Consider the following 22701-nt stretch of genomic DNA (forward strand, 5'->3'; position numbering starts at 1 on the left):
GGAAATGTTACTTGGCCTCTTGTATGGTGTCAGTAGACCAGACTGGTGGGGAATGTTACTTTACCTTCTGTATGGTGTTAGTGGTCCACATTGGTGGGGATTGATACTTGGCCTATTTTATGGTGTCAATGGTCCACAATGGAGGGGAATGTTACTTATCCACTTGTATGGTGTCAGTAGACCAAACTGGTGGGGAATGTCAGTTGACCTCTTGTATGGTGTCAGTAGTTCAGACTGGTGGGGATTTTGGAATGTTACTTCCCCACCTGTATGGTGTCAGTAGACCAGACTGGTGGGGAATGTTACTTGACCTCCTGTATGGTGTCAGTGGTCCACAATAGAGGGGAATGTTACTTGGCCCCTTGTATGGAGTCAGTGGTCCACACTAGTGGTGAATGCTACTCATAGACCAAACTGGTGGGGAATGTTAGTTGACCTTTTGTATGGTGTTAGTGGTTCAGACTGGTGGGGAATGTTACTCGTCTTCTTGTATGGTGTGAGTGGTCCACATTGGCACACATCAGGCCCCTTAATACAAACTAAAATAACATGTGAGTAATGCTGCATATGTAAATGCTGCCCATGCCCCCCCCCCCCCTCCCCATGGGTATCCAGTATAGCCCCCCCTGCCCAGTTCAATAGGAATCTTCAGAGTTAAAATAAGAGGAATTTCAGGCCAGAGGCATTCCCAGAATGCAGATCATCACCTGTTGAACTTTCGTAGCAGAACTTTAATCTGATTGAAGTCTGGCCTGTCTAGAGGGTCCTCCGCCCAGCACCTCTGCATGAGCACCCCTAGTTCCTGGATATGGCAGTAAAGGTTCGTGGATGGTCGGAAGTACGGCTTCTCCTGGCTCTTAACTCGGTCTATAATTTCTGAAAGGAAAATTCAGAAAGTTTTGGAAATTACAGAAGAAAGAGGAACCACAATCTACTAAACCATGTTGTCTGGTGGTGGGGTCAGCACCCTAGTCAGGAGACACACCTTTGGGGCTGTAGTCGGCGCTGTCCATGTAGAAGACCCCGTTTCTGAGAGCGATCTCCTGAAGTATAATGCCAAAGCTGTAGATGTCTCCTTTCTGGGTCCCCTGAGGATCGGGGGATTCCATGCGGAGGAGCTCCGGAGCGGTCCACAGCCTCTCTATAACAACAATGGATAAGGAACTACCTCAGAATGATGAGAAGACTTTGGTATCCTAATAACATCCCTTTCCCTTCCCTTTGAAGCTCAACTTGGACTCAGTTTTCCACATGGCCGAGTACAAATCTGCAATAAAAACCTATGGATGAACACCTGCCACAATGCTGGGAATTCTGTTTCTCTAGGCCTTCTACTAGGACAACCTTTCTCAAGATTTTTAACATGGAGAAACCCTTGAAAACGGAAAATTGTATACTCACCTTTCCGTAATTTTCCTTTCCTGTCGTATCTTCATGGCAGCATACACTTTGGGTTGTGACTCCGCCCCCACAACCTGATAGGACTACATAGCTATAAGTTGTAGAGATGGCCCCTGCCCAGTATTCTCCGTATATATATATCTCACCTTAGACGGGTGGGAGATTGTATGCTGCCATGAAGATACGACAGGAAAGGAAAATTACGGAAAGGTGAGTATACAATTTTCCGTTTTCCTGTCGCATCATGGCAGCATACACTTTGGGGAGTAACTCGCAAAGACTGGGTGGGAATTCAAACTAAGTTTATTAATCAAATAATAGAGGAATTGGCCTGGATAACGGATCTTCCGAAATCCACCGTGGATAAGCAGGCGGAATCCACCTTATAATGAGACATGAAGGTGTTCCTGGAGGACCAGGTAGCCGCTCTGCAAATCGTCTCCGCCGAGACTCTACAATATGCCGCCCAGGAGGTTGCCACTGCCCTGGTGGAGTGTGCCCTTAAGCCCTCAGGTACTTGATGGTTACTCAGTGAGTAAGATCTCTTGATGGTCTTTACTAGCCATGAAGCGATGGTGCGTGAGGATGCCGCTTGACCTCTCCTGAAACCATGTGGGATAATTAGGAGGTTCTCCGACTTTCTGATGGATTTTGTTGCTGAGAGGTATTCCATAACGGTACCCTTAACATCTAGTGGATGAGGGTCTCCCTGATCCGTGCTGAGTGCTGGAAGATTAATCTCCTGGTTAAAATGGAAGGATGAGGACACCTTGGGGATGAATCGATCCGAAGGCCTTAGGACTAGCCTGTCTGGAAGAACAACCAAGTATGGTTCGCTAACCATTAGAGCTTGCATTTCTGACACTCGCTTCGCCGATGTTATGGCTATTAAAAATGAAACCTTCAGCGTTAGATCCCAGAGGGATATGCTCTGCATTGGAAAAAAGGGTTCCTTGGATAATGACTCTAGAACAATTGAGAGATCCCAGACCGGGAATGACGGTTTTCTGGGGGGCCTCAGCTTTAGACAGGCCCTCTGAAACTGAACCACCAGAGGCTCTTGCGCCCATTTAACTCCTGTCAAGGCGGACAGGGCCGATACCTGGACCTTCAGGGTGCTTGACCTAAGGCCTTTCTCTAGGCCTGATTGAAGGAACTCCAAGATGTGAGACACCGACGGGGAGGATGAGTCCCAACCTTGCTGGTGGGAGAAGTAGACAAATTTTTCCCAAACTCTTCTGTACGTGATGTTGGTAGTAGGCTTTCTGGCCTGGAGTAAGGTATCCACCACCTTCTGGGAACAGCCCTGCTCTAGGTACCTAGCCCTTTCAGTCTCCAGGCCATCAAGTGTAGCTTCCCCGGGTTCGGGTGAAGAAGATGCCCCTGGGAGAGTAGGTCTGTCGTCAATGGGAGAGGCAGAGGCTCTGCCGTGTTCAGCTGCATGAGGGTAGTAAACCATGGCCTCCTCGGCCAGAAAGGGATCACTGCTACCACCAATGCTGTTGACTTCTTGAGCCTGAGGAGGAATCTCGCTATGAGAGGCGTCGGGGGGAAAATGTATCCCAGGTGAAAGTTCCAGGGGTGTTGGAGGCAGTCCGTCCCCTCTGCCGAAGGAAACGGTGTCCTTGATAGGAATCTCTGACACTTTGTGTTCTCCGGAGTTGCCGCTAGGTCTATCTCTGGAGGGCCCCAGGTTCGGGATATGAGAGCATAGGCTTGTGGACTCAGAGACCATTCGTTGTTGGAGTGGAAATTTCTGCTTAGTGAGTCGGCCAAGGTGTTCTGGACTCCCGGGACATAAACCGCCCTTAGGTCCAGTAGATTCAGCTGCGCCCATTCCAGAAGAGGACGGACCTCCTGTAACATGGACCTGCTTCTGGTGCCCCCCTGCCTGTTGATGTAGGCAACGGCCACCTTGTTGTCCATCCTCAGGAGGACGTGCTTCCTCCTCAAGTGAGAACTGAAGGCCAGGAGAGCCTGGAACGCTGCTCTCATCTCCAGAACGTTCGACACTGTATCCTGTGCCCTGAAAGGCCAACGACCCTGAGCCGCAAGGTCCTGATAGTGGGCTCCCCATCCCTGTAGACTGGCATCTGAGGTCACGGTTTCTTGATAGGGAGTGACTATATGCCTGCATCTTCTCAAGTTGTGAGGACGTACCCACCACATCAACGATTGCTTTACCTCCTGAGAGATGAGGATTGGTTGGGACATTGATGTGCCCTTCCACTGACGTAGGAAGGAGATCTGGAGAGGCCTCGAATTCCATTGCGCCCATTGGACCATTGGAATGGTGGAAGCTTGGGAGCCCAGGATACTGAGACAGGTCCTGGCCGGGAGCGTTGTAGCGGAGATTGCCCTTTTCACCTTTTGAATTAGAGGAGGGATTTTTTCCTCCGGAAGTTCCACCGTATTCTCCCTTGTGTCCAATTCGGCCCCCAGAAAGACCATTCTCTGTGTGGGATGGATGTTGCTCTTCTTCCAATTTATCAGCCACCCTAGGGACTGTAATGTGGAGACCAGGATTTCCCTGTGAAGGACAAGAGAGTCCTGGCTGTCTGAGAGAAGTAGGATGTCGTCCAGGTAATGGTGGACCCTCAGCCCGTTTTCTCTCAGGTGGGCTATTACAGGTAATAGGACTTTTGTAAACGTCCTGGGTGCGGTAGAGATACCGAACGGAAGGCTTCGGAATTGGAAGTGCCGATGATTTAGGGTAAACCGGAGAAATTTTTGGAACTCGGAATGGATAGGGATATGCAAATACGCGTCCTGGAGGTCGATTGACAGCATCCAATCTCCCAAGTTTATTGCTTGGAGGATTGATTGAAGGCTTTCCATCTTGAATGTTTCTAACCGTATCGACCGGTTGAGGTTTTTTAGGTCCAAGACTGGACGAAGGTCCCCTGATTTCTTTTTCACTAAGAAAAGTGGGGAGTAGAAACCTTTGCCTCTTTGGGATGGCGGTACCTCCACTATTGCTTGTTTCTGGAGCAACTCTTGGATATACTGGACTAGGGATAGTCTTTTCGCTTGAGAAGGAGGAAGTCTGGTTGAGCAGAATTGGTCTCTTGGAGGACGACCTCTGAATGCCCACCTGTGTCCGAAATGAATGGTGGACACCGTCCATGGGTCTTTTATCATTCCCGCCCAGACCAACTTGAACTTTGTGAGTCTGGCCCCCACTACCGCTGGTTGGGCGGGCGAACCTTCAAAAGGACTTCTGGTCATTGGAGGCAGGGGTCTTGGGTTTCTGGAACTTAAGGAAGGACGTCTGGGGGTTCTTCCAGCTCCTTCTGTATTCCTTCCCGGGTCTATAGGATTTCGCATCCCTATATCTTTCCGGAAGGTTACGTTTAAAGGGAGGTGGCCTTTGTTGTTTCGGCCTTCTGTCCGATGGTATGAGACCCGACTTCCCGCCTGTTACTTTAGAGATTGCGGTATCCAGCTTTGCTCCAAAGAGGTTCACCCCATCATACGGAATCCTGCACCAGTTTGACTTCGAGGCGGGGTCAGCCGACCAAGGTTTAAGCCATAGCGCCCTTCTGGCCATTACAGAGGCTAACATAGACCTTGATGTGGATCTGATAGTATCTATGGAAGCCTCCGCCACGAAATCTCCCGCAAGGCTAAGTTCTTGTAAAGCCTTAGTGATCTGTTCTTGATCTGCGCCCTCAGTGACGAGCCTCGCTGTAGCTGAGGACCAGCTGGAGATAGCTTTCCCAACCGCCGCTAATGCCACCGCTGGCCTGCAGGCGCCTCCTGCGAACAGGTAAGCTCTCTTAAGGTCTGTATCCACCTTCCTGTCAAGCACGTCTCTGAACGTTACTGCATCTTCAATGGGGAGCGTCACGTGCCTGGCTAGACGCATCAAAGATGCATCCACTACTAGAGGAGAGAGTAAAGGAGATACTTTGGGTTCCTTGAGGGGGTACAGTTTGGTGAGTCTGTTGGACAGACTGAACTTCTTTTCCGGATTCTGCCACTCCTCCTTAATGAGCTCTTCTAACTCGTCGATGAATGGGAAGGCCTCCGGAACCTTCTTGAGGTTTGGGAAATATTTTCTCTGTTTAGGCTGTGTCTCCTCAAGCTCCTCCCAGTTAATCGCTTCCTTAACCGATCTGATGAACGGTTCTATGAGCGCAAAATCAAAGCCAGCTGAAGCTTCCGGCTCTTCATCATCCGACGGTAGTTCTTGCTCTCTTGATGCACTGGGAATGGTGGGTGAGGTGCTATAGGCCGTAAACTCCACATCAGGAGTTGAGACCTGGGGAGTAGAGACTCCAGTGGGTTCTATGGAATCCGGCTCTTTCTCCCTGGTGGCTTCATCTATGCACTTGCGGCAGGCTAGTTTGTCTGGGAGGGCCGTGGCCCCACATACCCAGCAAGCGTTCCCGGCTGGGCGGGAAGGGTGCTTAGAGGATTGGTGTCCTCGTGCAGGGGATCTTCTGCGGTAGGAACGGCTATGCCTTGAGTGGGATCGACTTCGTCTGCGACTCCCCTTGCGGCCTGAGCGGCTTCTTCCGCGTGAGCGGCTGCGTCTATGGCCGGAGCGGCTTCTCCTGTGCGAAGATTCTCTTCGTCCTGATTTAGATGATCTTGCGGACCTGACAGGGCTGACCAATTAGGTAGCATTAGTACGGTCCTGCTCTCTTTTTCAATCTTCTCTACTTACCGCTGGAATCCCCCCCCTTACCTATTAGGCTGGTGGTGATCTGCTGGGGCAGCGGCCTCCATAGGAGAGGAAGGTGAGTACCTGAGAAAGGTATAGGAAGGTAAGAGCATGCAACCAGGTCCCAAAAAACAGTGCATAAGTATTAGACACTTACCCAGAGAGCGAGGGTAGCTTTAGGAATGCAGAAGTTCAAAACAGCAGTCAGAAGTCTTCCAGGGAGCAAGCAGAGCTCAGAAATGACAAACAGGGCTTTTAAACTTGCCGCCATGGCCGCCGAGGTCACGACCCGCTCGCGCATGCGCAGTAGCGGCGCGAGGCGCCCGGCGCCATCTTGGAAACTGGCAAAATCAAAAGGACGGCCTGACGGCGCACACCGCGCATGCGCGGAAGCGCCGAGACGCTCGGGAAGCCTGTAGGGAGGCACAGAGGGACCACAGAGCCCAGCATAGAGGAAAAAAGACAAAAAGTGTGAAAAGAGGCATGGCGACCGCTGCACAACAACTAAGCCTGTTTAAGGCTTATACTAGACCGCAACATACCCCCGAGATCACCAGAGCGGGGCTCCTTCCATCTAGCTCGTTTAGAGGCTGTACAGGTAAGGACTTCCACCCAGGAGAGGCTAGAACCTGGCTGGGGCGAATTCGGTAAGGGGGTGCTTCTGATATGTTCAGTCCTTCAGGTGAGGAAAAATAAGAGAAGAATACTGGGCAGGGGCCATCTCTACAACTTATAGCTATGTAGTCCTATCAGGTTGTGGGGGCGGAGTCACAACCCAAAGTGTATGCTGCCATGATGCGACAGGAAATACCTTTGTGGTCTCCTATATCTCCAGCTCATGGTACATCATGGCGATGGTCAGTGGGGGAAAATGCTCTTTACATTTAGGGTCAGTAGGAAGAATCCCCATATATATATATAAAAAGGTCAATAATGTCAGTAGTTACTCATCTGAGAGGCAGAAATTGCTCAAGGAACCCCAAGCAATTTCTGCAGCAACCTCGATCTTCCACGGAACCCTGGTTTGAGAAAGGCTGTACTAGAAGTTCAATAGAAGGACACACTTTGAATGGTCAAAGATATCTGAGTCAGGACTTGTGTGAGGAGCGGGGCCTAGGGTCAGGGGTCAGTTTGATGACAACCATCAGTACTCTCAAAAGGGCTGGGACAAGGGGTGGGCAGGAAGGTCAGCTGCCCAGGGCGCAGTGAAGCAAGGGTGCAAAGAAAGGACTCACTGGGGGAGGGGGCACAGTTCTGGATCTTTGCCCTGGTAGACCCTGTCCTAGTACTGACTGTCAGAAAATGTTGAGGTTCAAACATTTCGGTAATAGTGGTACAATTGGGGTCGTCCTTTAGCTGCCTCCAGTCAGATGTCCCCCCTACATGTCATGTCGGCCAATGATCTCCTGAGCGGAGATGTTCCACCTTACTGGCAAAAAAAGCGTGAGAATCCTCCAAGTCCACCACGCCGCGGAAGCTGGCCAGTCCGTAGTCGGTGATCTTCAGAACGAAACGGCTGTCCACCACACAGTTGCAGGACTTGAGGTTCCCGTGGGACACAATGACGCTGTTGTGCATGAAGAGCATTCCCTGGAGGAGAAGGAGACGGCCAACCCAGCAGGACAAAATAAGGACATTAAATATATCACTTTCATTACTTTTATTTCTAATGAGGTTCTATGTCCTCTGTCTGCACTGTGTAACTGCTGTCCTCCCACAGTGAGATTCTATGGCTCCTGTCTGCACTGTGTCCCTGCTGTCCTCCCCCAGTGAGGTTCTATGTCCCTCGTCTACACTGTGTCCCTGCTGTCCTCCCCCAGTGAGGTTCTATGTCCCCGGTCTACACTGTTCCCCTGCTGTCCTCCCCCAGTGAGGTTCTATGTCTTCTGTCTACACTGTGCTCCTGCTGTCCTCCCCCAGTGAGGTTCTATGTCCCCGGTCTACACTGTGCCCCTGCTGTCCTCCCCCAGTGAGGTTCTATGTCCCCGGTCTACACTGTGCCCCTCCTGTCTTCCCCCAGTAAGGTTCTATGTCCCCAGTTTACACTGTGTCCCTGCTGTCCTCCCCCAGGGAGGTTTTATGTCCTCCATCTACACTGTGTCCCTGCTGATCTCCCCCAGTGAGGTTCTATGTCCCCGGTCTACACTGTGCCCCTGCTGTCCTCCCCTAGTGAGGTTTTATGTTCTCTGGCTAAACTGTGCTCCTGCTGTCCCCCCCCCAGTGAGGTTCTATGTCCCCGGTCTACACTGTGCCCCTGCTGTCCTCCCCCAGTGAGGTTCATTGTCCCCGGTCTACACTGTGCCCCTGCTGTCCTCCCCCAGTGAGGTTCTACGTCCCCGGTCTACACTGTGTCCCTGCTGTCCTCCCCCAGTGAGGTTCTATGTCCCTGGTCTGCACTGTGTCCCTGCTGTCTTCCCCCAGTGAGGTTCTATGTCCTCTGTCTACACTGTGCCCCTGCTGTCCTCCCCAGTGAGGTTCCATGTCCTCTGTCTACACTGTGCCCCTGCTGTCCTCCCTCAGTGAGGTTCTATGTCCCCAGTCTACACTGTGTCCCTGCTGTCCTCCCCCAGTGAGGATCTATGTGCCTGGTCTACACTGTGCCCCTGCTGTCCTCCCCCAGTGAGGTTCTATGTCCTCTGTCTACACTGTGTCCCTGCTATCCTCCCCCAGTGAGGTTCTATGTCCTCTGTCTACACTGTGCCCCTGCTGTCCTCCCCCAGTGAGGTTCTATGTCCTCTGTCTACACTGTGTCCCTGCTGTCCTCCCCCAGTGAGGTTCTATGTCCTCTGTCTACACTGTGCCCCTGCTGTCCTCCCCAGTGAGGTTCTATGTCCTCTGTCTACACTGTGTCCCTGCTGTCCTCCCCAGTGAGGTTCTTTGTCCCCGGTCTACACTGTGTCCCTGCTGTCCTCCCCAGTGAGGTTCTATGTCCTCTGTCTACACTGTGCCCCTGCTGTCCTCCCCCAGTGAGGTTCTATGTCCTCTGTCTACACTGTGTTCCTGCTATCCTCCCCCAGTGAGGTTCTATGTCCTCTGTCTACACTTTGCCCCTGCTATCCTCCCCCAGTGAGGTTCTATGTCCTCTGTCTACACTGTGTCCCTGCTGTCCTCCCCCAGTGAGGTTCTATGTCCTCTGTCTACACTGTGTCCCTGCTGTCCTCCCCAGTGAGGTTCTATGTCCTCTGTCTACACTGTGCCCCTGCTGTCCTCCCCAGTGAGGTTCTATGTCCTCTGTCTACACTGTGTCCCTGCTGTCCTCCCCAGTGAGGTTCTTTGTCCCCGGTCTACACTGTGTCCCTGCTGTGCTCCCCCAGTGAGGTTCTATGTCCTCTGTCTACACTGTGCCCCTACTGTCCTCCCCCAGTGAGGTTCTATGTCCTCTGTCTACACTGTGTCCCTGCTATCCTCCCCCAGTGAGGTTCTATGTCCTCTGTCTACACTGTGTCCCTGCTGTCCTCCCCAGTGAGGTTCTATGTCCCCGGTCTACACTGTGTCCCTGCTATCCTCCCCCAGTGAGGTTCTATGTCCTCTGTCTACACTGTGCCCCTGCTGTCCTCCCCCAGTGAGGTTCTATGTCCTCTGTCTACACTGTGTTCCTGCTATCCTCCCCCAGTGAGGTTCTATGTCCTCTGTCTACACTTTGCCCCTGCTGTCCTCCCCCAGTGAGGTTCTATGTCCTCTGTCTACACTGTGTCCCTGCTGTCCTCCCCAGTGAGGTTCTATGTCCTCTGTCTACACTGTGTCCCTGCTGTCCTCCCCAGTGAGGTTCTATGTCCTCTGTCTACACTGTGTCCCTGCTGTCCTCCCCCAGTGAGGTTCTTTGTCCCCGGCCTACACTGTGTCCCTGCTATCCTCCCCAGTGAGGTTCTATGTCCTCTGTCTACACTGTGCCCCTGCTGTCCTCCCCCAGTGAGGTTCTATGTCCTCTGTCTACACCGTGCCCCTGCTGTCCTCCTCCAGTGAGGTTCTATGTCCTCTGTCTACACTGTGCCCCTGCTGTCCTCCCCCAGTGAGGTTCTATGTCCTCTGTCTACCCTGTGTCCCTGCTGTCCTCCCCAGTGAGGTTCTATGTCCCCGGTCTACACTGTGTCCCTGCTGTCCTCCTCAGTGCGGTTCTATGTCCCCGGTCTACATTGTGTCCCTGCTGTCCTCCCCAGTGAGGTTCTATGTCCTCTGTCTACACTGTGTCCCTGCTGTCCTCCCCAGTGAGGTTCTATGTCCCCGGTCTACACTGTGCCCCTGCTGCCCTCCCTAGTGAGGTTCTATGTCCCCGGTCTACACTGTGTCCCTGCTGTCCTCCCTTAGTGAGGTTCTCTGTCCCCGGTCTACACTGTGCCCCTGCTGTCCTCCCCCAGTGAGGTTCTATGTCCCTCGTCTACACTGTGTCCCTGCTGTCCTCCCCAGTGAGGTTCTATGTGCCCGGTCTACACTGTGCCCCTGCTGTCCTCCCCCAGTGAGGTTCTATGTCCTCTGTCTACACTGTGCCCCTGCTATCCTCCCCCAGTGAGGTTCTATGTCCTCTGTCTACACTGTGCCCCTGCTGTCCTCCCCAGTGAGGTTCTATGTCCTCTGTCTACACTGTGCCCCTGCTGTCCTCCCCAGTGAGGTTCTATGTCCCCGGTCTACACTGTGTCCCTGCTGTCCTACCCAGTGCGGTTCTATGTCCCCGGTCTACACTGTGTCCCTGCTGTCCTCCCCAGTGAGGTTCTATGTCCCCGGTCTACACTGTGCCCCTGCTGTCCTCCCCCAGTGAGGTTCTATGTCCCCGGTCTACACTGTGTCCCTGCTGTCCTCCCCAGTGAGGTTCCATGTCCCCGGTCTACACTGTGCCTCTGCTGTCCTCCCCAGTGAGGTTCTATGTCCCCGGTCTACACTGTGCCCCTGCTGTCCTCCCCCAGTGAGGTTCTATGTCCTCTGTCTACACCGTGCCCCTGCTGTCCTCCTCCAGTGAGGTTCTATGTCCTCTGTCTACACTGTGCCCCTGCTGTCCTCCCCCAGTGAGGTTCTATGTCCTCTGTCTACCCTGTGTCCCTGCTGTCCTCCCCAGTGAGGTTCTATGTCCCCGGTCTACACTGTGTCCCTGCTGTCCTCCTCAGTGCGGTTCTATGTCCCCGGTCTACATTGTGTCCCTGCTGTCCTCCCCAGTGAGGTTCTATGTCCTCTGTCTACACTGTGTCCCTGCTGTCCTCCCCAGTGAGGTTCTATGTCCCCGGTCTACACTGTGCCCCTGCTGCCCTCCCTAGTGAGGTTCTATGTCCCCGGTCTACACTGTGTCCCTGCTGTCCTCCCTTAGTGAGGTTCTCTGTCCCCGGTCTACACTGTGCCCCTGCTGTCCTCCCCCAGTGAGGTTCTATGTCCCTCGTCTACACTGTGTCCCTGCTGTCCTCCCCAGTGAGGTTCTATGTGCCCGGTCTACACTGTGCCCCTGCTGTCCTCCCCCAGTGAGGTTCTATGTCCTCTGTCTACACTGTGCCCCTGCTATCCTCCCCCAGTGAGGTTCTATGTCCTCTGTCTACACTGTGCCCCTGCTGTCCTCCCCAGTGAGGTTCTATGTCCTCTGTCTACACTGTGCCCCTGCTGTCCTCCCCAGTGAGGTTCTATGTCCCCGGTCTACACTGTGTCCCTGCTGTCCTACCCAGTGCGGTTCTATGTCCCCGGTCTACACTGTGTCCCTGCTGTCCTCCCCAGTGAGGTTCTATGTCCCCGGTCTACACTGTGCCCCTGCTGTCCTCCCCCAGTGAGGTTCTATGTCCCCGGTCTACACTGTGTCCCTGCTGTCCTCCCCAGTGAGGTTCCATGTCCCCGGTCTACACTGTGCCTCTGCTGTCCTCCCCAGTGAGGTTCTATGTCCCCGGTCTACACTGTGTCCCTGCTGTCCTCCCCAGTGAGGTTCTATGTCCCCTGTCTACACTGTGCCCCTGCTGTCCTCCCCAGTGAGGTTCTATGTCCCCGGTCTACACTGTGTCCCTGCTGTCCTCCCTTAGTGAGGTTCTATGTCAACGGTCTACACTGTGCCCCTGCTGTCCTCCCCCAGTGACGTTCTATGTCCCTCGTCTACACTGTGTCCCTGCTATCCTCCCCCAGTGAGGTTCTATGTCCTCTGTCTACACTGTGCCCCTGCTGTCCTCCCCCAGTGAGGTTCTATGTCCCCGGTCTACACTGTGTCCCTGCTGTCCTTCCCAGTGAGGTTCTATGTCCCCGGTCTACACTGTGCCCCTGCTGTCCTCCCCCAGTGAGGTTCTATGTCCCCGGTCTACACTGTGCCCCTGCTGTCCTCCCCAGTGAGGTTCTATGTCCCCGGTCTACACTGTGTCCCTGCTGTCCTCCCCAGTGAGGTTCTATGTCCCCGGTCTACACTGTGTCCCTGCTGTCCTCCCCAGTGAGGTTCTATGTCCCCGGTCTACACTGTGTCCCTGCTGTCTTCCCTTAGTGAGGTTCTATGTTCCCGGTCTACACTGTGCCCCTGCTGTCCTCCCCCAGTGAGGTTCTATGTCCCTCGTCTACACTGTGTCCCTGCTATCCTCCCCCAGTGAGGTTCTATGTCCTCTGTCTACACCGTGCCCCTGCTGTCCTCCCCCAGTGAGGTTCTATGTCCCTCGTCTACACTGTGCCCCTGCTGTCCTCCCCCAGTGAGGTTCTATGTCCTCTGTCTACACTGTGCCCCTGCTGTCCTCCCCCAGTGAGGTTCTATGTCCTCTGTCTACACTGTGCCCCTGCTGTCCTCCTCAGTGAGGTTCTATGTCCCCGGTCTACACTGTGTCCCTGCTGTCCTCCCCAGTGAGGTTCTATGTCCCCGGTCTACACTGTGTCCCTGCTGTCCTCCCCAGTGCGGTTCTATGTCCCCGGTCTACACTGTGTCCCTGCTGTCCTCCCCAGTGAGGTTCTATGTCCCCGGTCTACACTGTATCCCTGCTGTCCTCCCTTAGTGAGGTTCTATGTCCCCGGTCTACACTGTGCCCCTGCTATCCTCCCCCAGTGAGGTTCTATGTCCCTCGTCTACACTGTGTCCCTGCTGTCCTCCCCAGTGAGGTTCTATGTCCCCGGTCTACACTGTGTCCCTGCCGTCCTCCCCAGTGAGGTTCTATGTCCCCGGTCTACACTGTGCCCCTGCTGTCCTCCCCCAGTGAGGTTCTATGTCCCCGGTCTACACTGTGTCCCTGCTGTCCTCCCCAGTGAGGTTCTATGTCCCCGGTCTACACTGTGCCCCTGCTGTCCTCCCCCAGTGAGGTTCTATGTCCCCGGTCTACACTGTGTCCCTGCTGTCCTCCCCAGTGAGGTTCTATGTCCCCGGTCTACACTGTGTCCCTGCTGTCCTCCCCAGTGAGGTTCTATGTCCCCGGTCTACACTGTGTCCCTGCTGTCCTCCCCAGTGAGGTTCTATGTCCCCGGTCTACACTGTGTCCCTGCTGTCTTCCCTTAGTGAGGTTCTATGTTCCCGGTCTACACTGTGCCCCTGCTGTCCTCCCCCAGTGAGGTTCTATGTCCCCGGTCTACACTGTGTCCCTGCTGTCCTCCCCAGTGAGGTTCTATGTCCCCGGTCTACACTGTGCCCCTGCTGTCCTCCCCCAGTGAGGTTCTATGTCCCCGGTCTACACTGTGCCCCTGCTGTCCTCCCCAGTGAGGTTCTATGTCCCCGGTCTACACTGTGTCCCTGCTGTCCTCCCCAGTGAGGTTCTATGTCCCCGGTCTACACTGTGTCCCTGCTGTCCTCCCCAGTGAGGTTCTATGTCCCCGGTCTACACTGTGTCCCTGCTGTCTTCCCTTAGTGAGGTTCTATGTTCCCGGTCTACACTGTGTCCCTGCTGTCCTCCCCCAGTGAGGTTCTATGTCCCTCGTCTACACTGTGTCCCTGCTATCCTCCCCCAGTGAGGTTCTATGTCCTCTGTCTACACCGTGCCCCTGCTGTCCTCCCCCAGTGAGGTTCTATGTCCTCTGTCTACCCTGTGTCCCTGCTGTCCTCCCCAGTGAGGTTCTATGTCCCCGGTCTACACTGTGTCCCTGCTGTCCTCCCCAGTGAGGTTCTATGTCCCCGGTCTACACTGTGCCCCTGCTGTCCTCCCCAGTGAGGTTCTATGTCCCCTGTCTACACTGTGCCCCTGCTGTCCTCCCCCAGTGAGGTCCTATGTCCCCGGTCTACACTGTGCCCCTGCTGTCCTCCCCCAGTGAGGTCCTATGTCCCTCGTCTACACTGTGTCCCTGCTGTCCTCCCCCAGTGAGGTTCTATGTCCTCTACACTGTGCCCCTGCTGTCCTCCCCCAGTGAGGTTCTATGTCCTCTGTCTACACTGTGCCCCTGCTGTCCTCCCCAGTGAGGTTCTATGTCCCCGGTCTACACTGTGTCCCTGCTGTCCTCCCCAGTGAGGTTCTATGTCCCCGGTCTACACTGTGCCCCTGCTGTCCTCCCCAGTGAGGTCCTATGTCCCCGGTCTACACTGTGCCCCTGCTGTCCTCCCCCAGTGAGGTCCTATGTCCCTCGTCTACACTGTGTCCCTGCTGTCCTCCCCCAGTGAGGTTCTATGTCCTCTACACTGTGCCCCTGCTGTCCTCCCCCAGTGAGGTTCTATGTCCTCTGTCTACACTGTGCCCCTGCTGTCCTCCCTAGTGAGGTTCTATGTCCCCGGTCTACACTGTGCCCCTGCTGTCCTCCCCCAGTGAGGTTCTATATCCTCTACACTGTGCCCCTGCTGTCCTCCCCCAGTGAGGTTCTATGTCCTCTGTCTACACTGTGCCCCTGCTGTCCTCCCTAGTGAGGTTCTATGTCCCCGGTCTACACTGTGCCCCTGCTGTCCTCCCCCAGTGAGGTTCTATGTCCTCTGTCTACACTGTGCCCCTGCTGTCCTCCCTAGTGAGGTTCTATGTCCCCAGTCTACACTGTGTCCCTGCTGTCCCTCCCCAGTGAGGTTCTATGTCCCCGGTCTACACTGTGTCCCTGCTGACACCCACCAAGGCATTTTGTTATTTGCATAACTCCTCCCACTGCTTCAGGACTGAAGGGTCTGGGGGAGGAGTACTGAGATGTAATCAGGAAGCTATGTACAGCCCCCTGCCAGCCCCTCCCACCAGCCACGATCAGCCTGTAGTGCATAGAGAAGCACAGAGATCCAGTGATGTATATAATAAGGAATGTGATGAAAATGGAAAGGTGGGGCTGATGAGGATTCCATTGATTATTGCCAATTAAGGTTCAGCCTGATTGATAACGTGATGAGAATTCTGAGGAGGGAGGTCAGGCCTTACCTTCACAATATCATTTATCAACGAATATCGGAACATCCAATCCAGAGTAATACTCTCATTCTCCAGAATATCCTGCAGAGGAAATATACAATCATGGAGTGATGCTCTGCAGAATATATCAATATGGATCTGTCAGGAGGGGGAGGGGAGGGAGCAATGCTCTGCAGAATATATCAATATGGATCTGTCAGGAGAGGGAGGGGAGGGAGCGATGCTCTGCAGAATATATCAATATGGATCTGTCAGGAGGGGGAGGGGAGGGAGCAATGCTCTGCAGAATATATCAATATGGATCTGTCAGGAGGGGGAGGGGAGGGAGTGATGCTCTGCAGAATATATCAATATGGATCTGTCAGGAGGGGGAGGGGAGGGAGTGATGCTCTGCAGAATATATCAATATGGATCTGTCAGGAGGGGGAGGGAGCGATGCTCTGCAGAATATATCAATATGGATCTGTCAGGAGGAGGAGGGGAGGGAGCGATGCTCTGCAGAATATATCAATATGGATCTGTCAGGAGGGGGAGGGGAGGGAGCAATGCTCTGCAGAACATATCAATATGAATCTGTCAGGAGGGGGAGGGGAGGGAGTGATGCTCTGCAGAATATATCAATATGGATCTGTCAGGAGGGGGAGGGGAGGGAGCAATGCTCTGCAGAATATATCAATATGGATCTGTCAGGAGGGGGAGGGGAGGGAGCGATGCTCTGCAGAATATATCAATATGGATCTGTCAGGAGGGGGAGGGGAGGGAGCGATGCTCTGCAGAATATATCAATATGGATCTGTCAGGAGGGGGAGGGGAGGGAGTGATGCTCTGCAGAATATATCAATATGGATCTGTCAGGAGGGGGAGGGGAGGGAGTGATGCTCTGCAGAATATATCAATATGGATCTGTCAGGAGGGGGAGGGGAGGGAGCGATGCTCTGCAGAACATATTAGTATGGATCTGTCAGGAGGGGGAGGGGAGGGAGCAATGCTCTGCAGAATATATCAATATGGATCTGTCAGGAGGGGGAGGGGAGGGAGCGATGCTCTGCAGAATATATCAATATGGATCTGTCAGGAGGGGGAGGGGAGGGAGCAATGCTCTGCAGAATATATCAATATGGATCTGTCAGGAGGGGGAGGGGAGGGAGCGATGCTCTGCAGAATATATCAATATGGATCTGTCAGGAGGGGGAGGGGAGGGAGCGATGCTCTGCAGAACATATTAGTATGGATCTGTCAGGAGGGGGAGGGGAGGGAGCAATGCTCTGCAGAATATATCAATATGGATCTGTCAGGAGGGGGAGGGGAGGGAGCGATGCTCTGCAGAACATATCAATATGGATCTGTCAGGAGGGGGAGGGGAGGGAGTGATGCTCTGCAGAATATATCAATATGGATCTGTCAGGAGGGGGAGGGGAGGGAGTGATGCTCTGCAGAATATATCAATATGGATCTGTCAGGAGGGGGAGGGGAGGGAGTGATGCTCTGCAGAATATATCAATATGGATCTGTCAGGAGGGGGAGGGAGCGATGCTCTGCAGAATATATCAATATGGATCTGTCAGGAGGGGGAGGGGAGGGAGCGATGCTCTGCAGAATATATCAATATGGATCTGTCAGGAGGGGGAAGGGAGGGAGCGATGCTCTGCAGAATATATCAATATGGATCTGTCAGGAGGGGGAGGGGAGGGAGCAATGCTCTGCAGAACATATCAATATGGATCTGTCAGGAGGGGGAGGGGAGGGAGTGATGCTCTGCAGAATATATCAATATGGATCTGTCAGGAGGGGGAGGGAGCGATGCTCTGCAGAACATATTAGTATGGATCTGTCAGGAGGGGGAGGGGAGGGAGCGATGCTCTGCAGAATATATCAATATGGATCTGTCAGGAGGCGGAGGGGAGGGAGCAATGCTCTGCAGAACATATCAATATGGATCTGTCAGGAGGGGGAAGGGAGGGAGGGAGCGATGCTCTGCAGAATATATCACTATGGATCTGTCAGGAGGGGGAGGGGAGGGAGCAATGCTCTGCAGAATATATCAATATGGATCTGTCAGGAGGGGGAGGGGAGGGAGCGATGCTCTGCAGAATATATCAATATGGATCTGTCAGGAGGGGGAGGGGAGGGAGCGATGCTCTGCAGAACATATTAGTATGGATCTGTCAGGAGGGGGAGGGGAGGGAGCAATGCTCTGCAGAATATATCAATATGGATCTGTCAGGAGGGGGAGGGGAGGGAGCGATGCTCTGCAGAATATATCAATATGGATCTGTCAGGAGGGGGAGGGGAGGGAGCGATGCTCTGCAGAATATATCAATATGGATCTGTCAGGAGGGGGAGGGAGCGATGCTCTGCAGAATATATCAATATGGATCTGTCAGGAGGGGGAGGGGAGGGAGCGATGCTCTGCAGAATATATCAATATGGATCTGTCAGGAGGGGGAGGGAGCGATGCTCTGCAGAACATATTAGTATGGATCTGTCAGGAGGGGGAGGGGAGGGAGTGATGCTCTGCAGAATATATCAATATGGATCTGTCAGGAGGGGGAGGGGAGGGAGTGATGCTCTGCAGAATATATCAATATGGATCTGTCAGGAGGGGGAGGGAGCGATGCTCTGCAGAATATATCAATATGGATCTGTCAGGAGGGGGAGGGAGCGATGCTCTGCAGAATATATCAATATGGATCTGTCAGGAGGGGGAGGGGAGGGAGCGATGCTCTGCAGAATATATCAATATGGATCTGTCAGGAGGGGGAGGGGAGGGAGCAATGCTCTGCAGAATATATCAATATGGATCTGTCAGGAGGGGGAGGGGAGGGAGCGATGCTCTGCAGAATATATCAATATGGATCTGTCAGGAGGGGGAGGGGAGGGAGCGATGCTCTGCAGAATATATCAATATGGATCTGTCAGGAGGGGGAGGGGAGGGAGCGATGCTCTGCAGAATATATCAATATGGATCTGTCAGGAGGCGGAGGGGAGGGAGCGATGCTCTGCAGAATATATCAATATGGATCTGTCAGGAGGGGGAGGGGAGGGAGCGATGCTCTGCAGAATATATCAATATGGATCTGTCAGGAGGGGGAGGGAGCGATGCTCTGCAGAACATATTAGTATGGATCTGTCAGGAGGGGGAGGGGAGGGAGCAATGCTCTGCAGAATATATCAATATGGATCTGTCAGGAGGGGGAGGGGAGGGAGCGATGCTCTGCAGAACATATTAGTATGGATCTGTCAGGAGGGGGAGGGGAGGGAGCAATGCTCTGCAGAACATATCAATATGGATCTGTCAGGAGGGGGAGGGGAGGGAGTGATGCTCTGCAGAATATATCAATATGGATCTGTCAGGAGGGGGAGGGGAGGGAGCAATGCTCTGCAGAATATATCAATATGGATCTGTCAGGAGGGGGAGGGGAGGGAGCGATGCTCTGCAGAACATATCAATATGGATCTGTCAGGAGGGGGAGGGGAGGGAGTGATGCTCTGCAGAATATATCAATATGGATCTGTCAGGAGGGGGAGGGGAGGGAGCAATGCTCTGCAGAATATATCAATATGGATCTGTCAGGAGGCGGAGGGGAGGGAGCGATGCTCTGCAGAATATATCAATATGGATCTGTCAGGAGGGGGAGGGGAGGGAGTGATGCTCTGCAGAATATATCAATATGGATCTGTCAAGAGGGGGAGGGGAGGGAGCGATGCTCTGCAGAATATATCAATATGGATCTGTCAGGAGGCGGAGGGGAGGGAGCGATGCTCTGCAGAATATATCAATATGGATCTGTCAGGAGGGGGAGGGGAGGGAGCGATGCTCTGCAGAATATATCAATATGGATCTGTCAGGAGGGGGAGGGAGCGATGCTCTGCAGATCATATTAGTATGGATCTGTCAGGAGGGGGAGGGGAGGGAGCAATGCTCTGCAGAATATATCAATATGGATCTGTCAGGAGGGGGAGGGGAGGGAGCAATGCTCTGCAGAATATATCAATATGGATCTGTCAGGAGGGGGAGGGGAGGGAGCAATGCTCTGCAGAATATATCAATATGGATCTGTCAGGAGGGGGAGGGGAGGGAGCAATGCTCTGCAGAATATATCAATATGGATCTGTCAGGAGGGGGAGGGGAGGGAGCAATGCTCTGCAGAATATATCAATATGGATCTGTCAGGAGGGGGAGGGGAGGGAGCGATGCTCTGCAGAACATATTAGTATGGATCTGTCAGGAGGGGGAGGGGAGGGAGCAATGCTCTGCAGAACATATCAATATGGATCTGTCAGGATGGGGAGGGGAGGGAGCAATGCTCTGCAGAATATATCAATATGGATCTGTCAGGAGGGGGAGGGGAGGGAGCAATGCTCTGCAGAATATATCAATATGGATCTGTCAGGAGGGGGAGGGGAGGGAGCGATGTTCTGCAGAATATATCAATATGGATCTGTCAGGAGGGGGAGGGGAGGGAGCAATGCTCTGCAGAATATATCAATATGGATCTGTCAGGAGGGGGAGGGGAGGGAGCAATGCTCTGCAGAATATATCAATATGGATCTGTCAGGAGGGGGAGGGGAGGGAGCAATGCTCTGCAGAATATATCAATATGGATCTGTCAGGAGGGGGAGGGGAGGGAGCGATGCTCTGCAGAATATATCAATATGGATCTGTCAGGAGGGGGAGGGAGCGATGCTCTGCAGAATATATCAATATGGATCTGTCAGGAGGGGGAGGGAGCGATGCTCTGCAGAATATATCAATATGGATCTGTCAGGAGGGGGAGGGAGCGATGCTCTGCAGAATATATCAATATGGATCTGTCAGGAGGGGGAAGGGAGGGAGCGATGCTCTGCAGAATATATCAATATGGATCTGTCAGGAGGGGGAGGGGAGGGAGCGATGCTCTGCAGAATATATCAATATGGATCTGTCAGGAGGGGGAGGGGAGGGAGCGATGCTCTGCAGAATATATCAATATGGATCTGTCAGGAGGCGGAGGGGAGGGAGCGATGCTCTGCAGAATATATCAATATGGATCTGTCAGGAGGGGGAGGGGAGGGAGCGATGCTCTGCAGAATATATCAATATGGATCTGTCAGGAGGGGGAGGGAGCGATGCTCTGCAGAATATATCAATATGGATCTGTCAGGAGGGGGAGGGGAGGGAGCAATGCTCTGCAGAATATATCAATATGGATCTGTCAGGAGGGGGAGGGGAGGGAGCAATGCTCTGCAGAATATATCAATATGGATCTGTCAGGAGGGGGAGGGGAGGGAGCAATGCTCTGCAGAATATATCAATATGGATCTGTCAGGAGGGGGAGGGGAGGGAGCGATGCTCTGCAGAACATATTAGTATGGATCTGTCAGGAGGGGGAGGGGAGGGAGCAATGCTCTGCAGAACATATCAATATGGATCTGTCAGGAGGGGGAGGGGAGGGAGCGATGCTCTGCAGTATATATCAATATGGATCTGTCAGGAGGGGGAGGGGAGGGAGCGATGCTCTGCAGAATATATCAATATGGATCTGTCAGGAGGGGGAGGGGAGGGAGCGATGCTCTGCAGAATATATCAATATGGATCTGTCAGGAGGGGGAGGGGAGGGAGCAATGCTCTGCAGAACATATCAATATGGATCTGTCAGGAGGGGGAGGGGAGGGAGCGATGCTCTGCAGTATATATCAATATGGATCTGTCAGGAGGGGGAGGGGAGGGAGCGATGCTCTGCAGAATATATCAATATGGATCTGTCAGGAGGGGGAGGGGAGGGAGCGATGCTCTGCAGAATATATCAATATGGATCTGTCAGGAGGGGGAGGGGAGGGAGCGATGCTCTGCAGAATATATCAATATGGATCTGTCAGGAGGGGGAGGGGAGGGAGCGATGCTCTGCAGTATATATCAATATGGATCTGTCAGGAGGGGGAGGGGAGGGAGCGATGCTCTGCAGAATATATCAATATGGATCTGTCAGGAGGGGGAGGGGAGGGAGCGATGCTCTGCAGAATATATCAATATGGATCTGTCAGGAGGGGGAGGGGAGGGAGCGATGTTCTGCAGAATATATCAATATGGATCTGTCAGGAGGGGGAGGGGAGGGAGCGATGCTCTGCAGAATATATCAATATGGATCTGTCAGGAGGGGGAGGGGAGGGAGCAATGCTCTGCAGTATATATCAATATGGATCTGTCAGGAGGGGGAGGGGAGGGAGCGATGCTCTGCAGAATATATCAATATGGATCTGTCAGGAGGGGGAGGGGAGGGAGCGATGCTCTGCAGAATATATCAATATGGATCTGTCAGGAGGGGGAGGGGAGGGAGCGATGCTCTGCAGAATATATCAATATGGATCTGTCAGGAGGGGGAGGGGAGGGAGCGATGCTCTGCAGTATATATCAATATGGATCTGTCAGGAGGGGGAGGGGAGGGAGCGATGCTCTGCAGAATATATCAATATGGATCTGTCAGGAGGGGGAGGGGAGGGAGCGATGCTCTGCAGAATATATCAATATGGATCTGTCAGGAGGGGGAGGGGAGGGAGCGATGTTCTGCAGAATATATCAATATGGATCTGTCAGGAGGGGGAGGGGAGGGAGCGATGCTCTGCAGAATATATCAATATGGATCTGTCAGGAGGGGGAGGGGAGGGAGCAATGCTCTGCAGAATATATCAATATGGATCTGTCAGGAGGGGGAGGGGAGGGAGCAATGCTCTGCAGAATATATCAATATGGATCTGTCAGGAGGGGGAGGGGAGGGAGCAATGCTCTGCAGAATATATCAATATGGATCTGTCAGGAGGGGGAGGGGAGGGAGCGATGCTCTGCAGAACATATTAGTATGGATCTGTCAGGAGGGGGAGGGGAGGGAGCAATGCTCTGCAGAACATATCAATATGGATCTGTCAGGATGGGGAGGGGAGGGAGCAATGCTCTGCAGAATATATCAATATGGATCTGTCAGGAGGGGGAGGGGAGGGAGCAATGCTCTGCAGAATATATCAATATGGATCTGTCAGGAGGGGGAGGGGAGGGAGCGATGTTCTGCAGAATATATCAATATGGATCTGTCAGGAGGGGGAGGGGAGGGAGCAATGCTCTGCAGAATATATCAATATGGATCTGTCAGGAGGGGGAGGGGAGGGAGCAATGCTCTGCAGAATATATCAATATGGATCTGTCAGGAGGGGGAGGGGAGGGAGCAATGCTCTGCAGAATATATCAATATGGATCTGTCAGGAGGGGGAGGGGAGGGAGCAATGCTCTGCAGAATATATCAATATGGATCTGTCAGGAGGGGGAGGGGAGGGAGCGATGCTCTGCAGAACATATTAGTATGGATCTGTCAGGAGGGGGAGGGGAGGGAGCAATGCTCTGCAGAACATATCAATATGGATCTGTCAGGATGG

General features: G+C 53.3%; 1 protein-coding gene across 1 annotated transcript in view; it reads right to left on the reverse strand.

Moving 5' to 3' along the window:
• NPR1 (natriuretic peptide receptor 1) overlaps nucleotides 1–22701 on the reverse strand; it is a gene marked incomplete at its 3' end in the record, with an annotated part of 181475 nt that overhangs the window by 13694 nt on the left and 145080 nt on the right. The window contains 4 exon segments of the mRNA XM_073608649.1: nucleotides 708–876; nucleotides 986–1141; nucleotides 7501–7660; nucleotides 15307–15378. Coding sequence (XP_073464750.1) covers nucleotides 708–876; nucleotides 986–1141; nucleotides 7501–7660; nucleotides 15307–15378 — 557 coding nt within the window.

This window comes from Aquarana catesbeiana, linkage group LG13, assembly GCF_042186555.1.
Source record: "Aquarana catesbeiana isolate 2022-GZ linkage group LG13, ASM4218655v1, whole genome shotgun sequence".
NCBI lineage: Eukaryota > Metazoa > Chordata > Amphibia > Anura > Ranidae > Aquarana > Aquarana catesbeiana.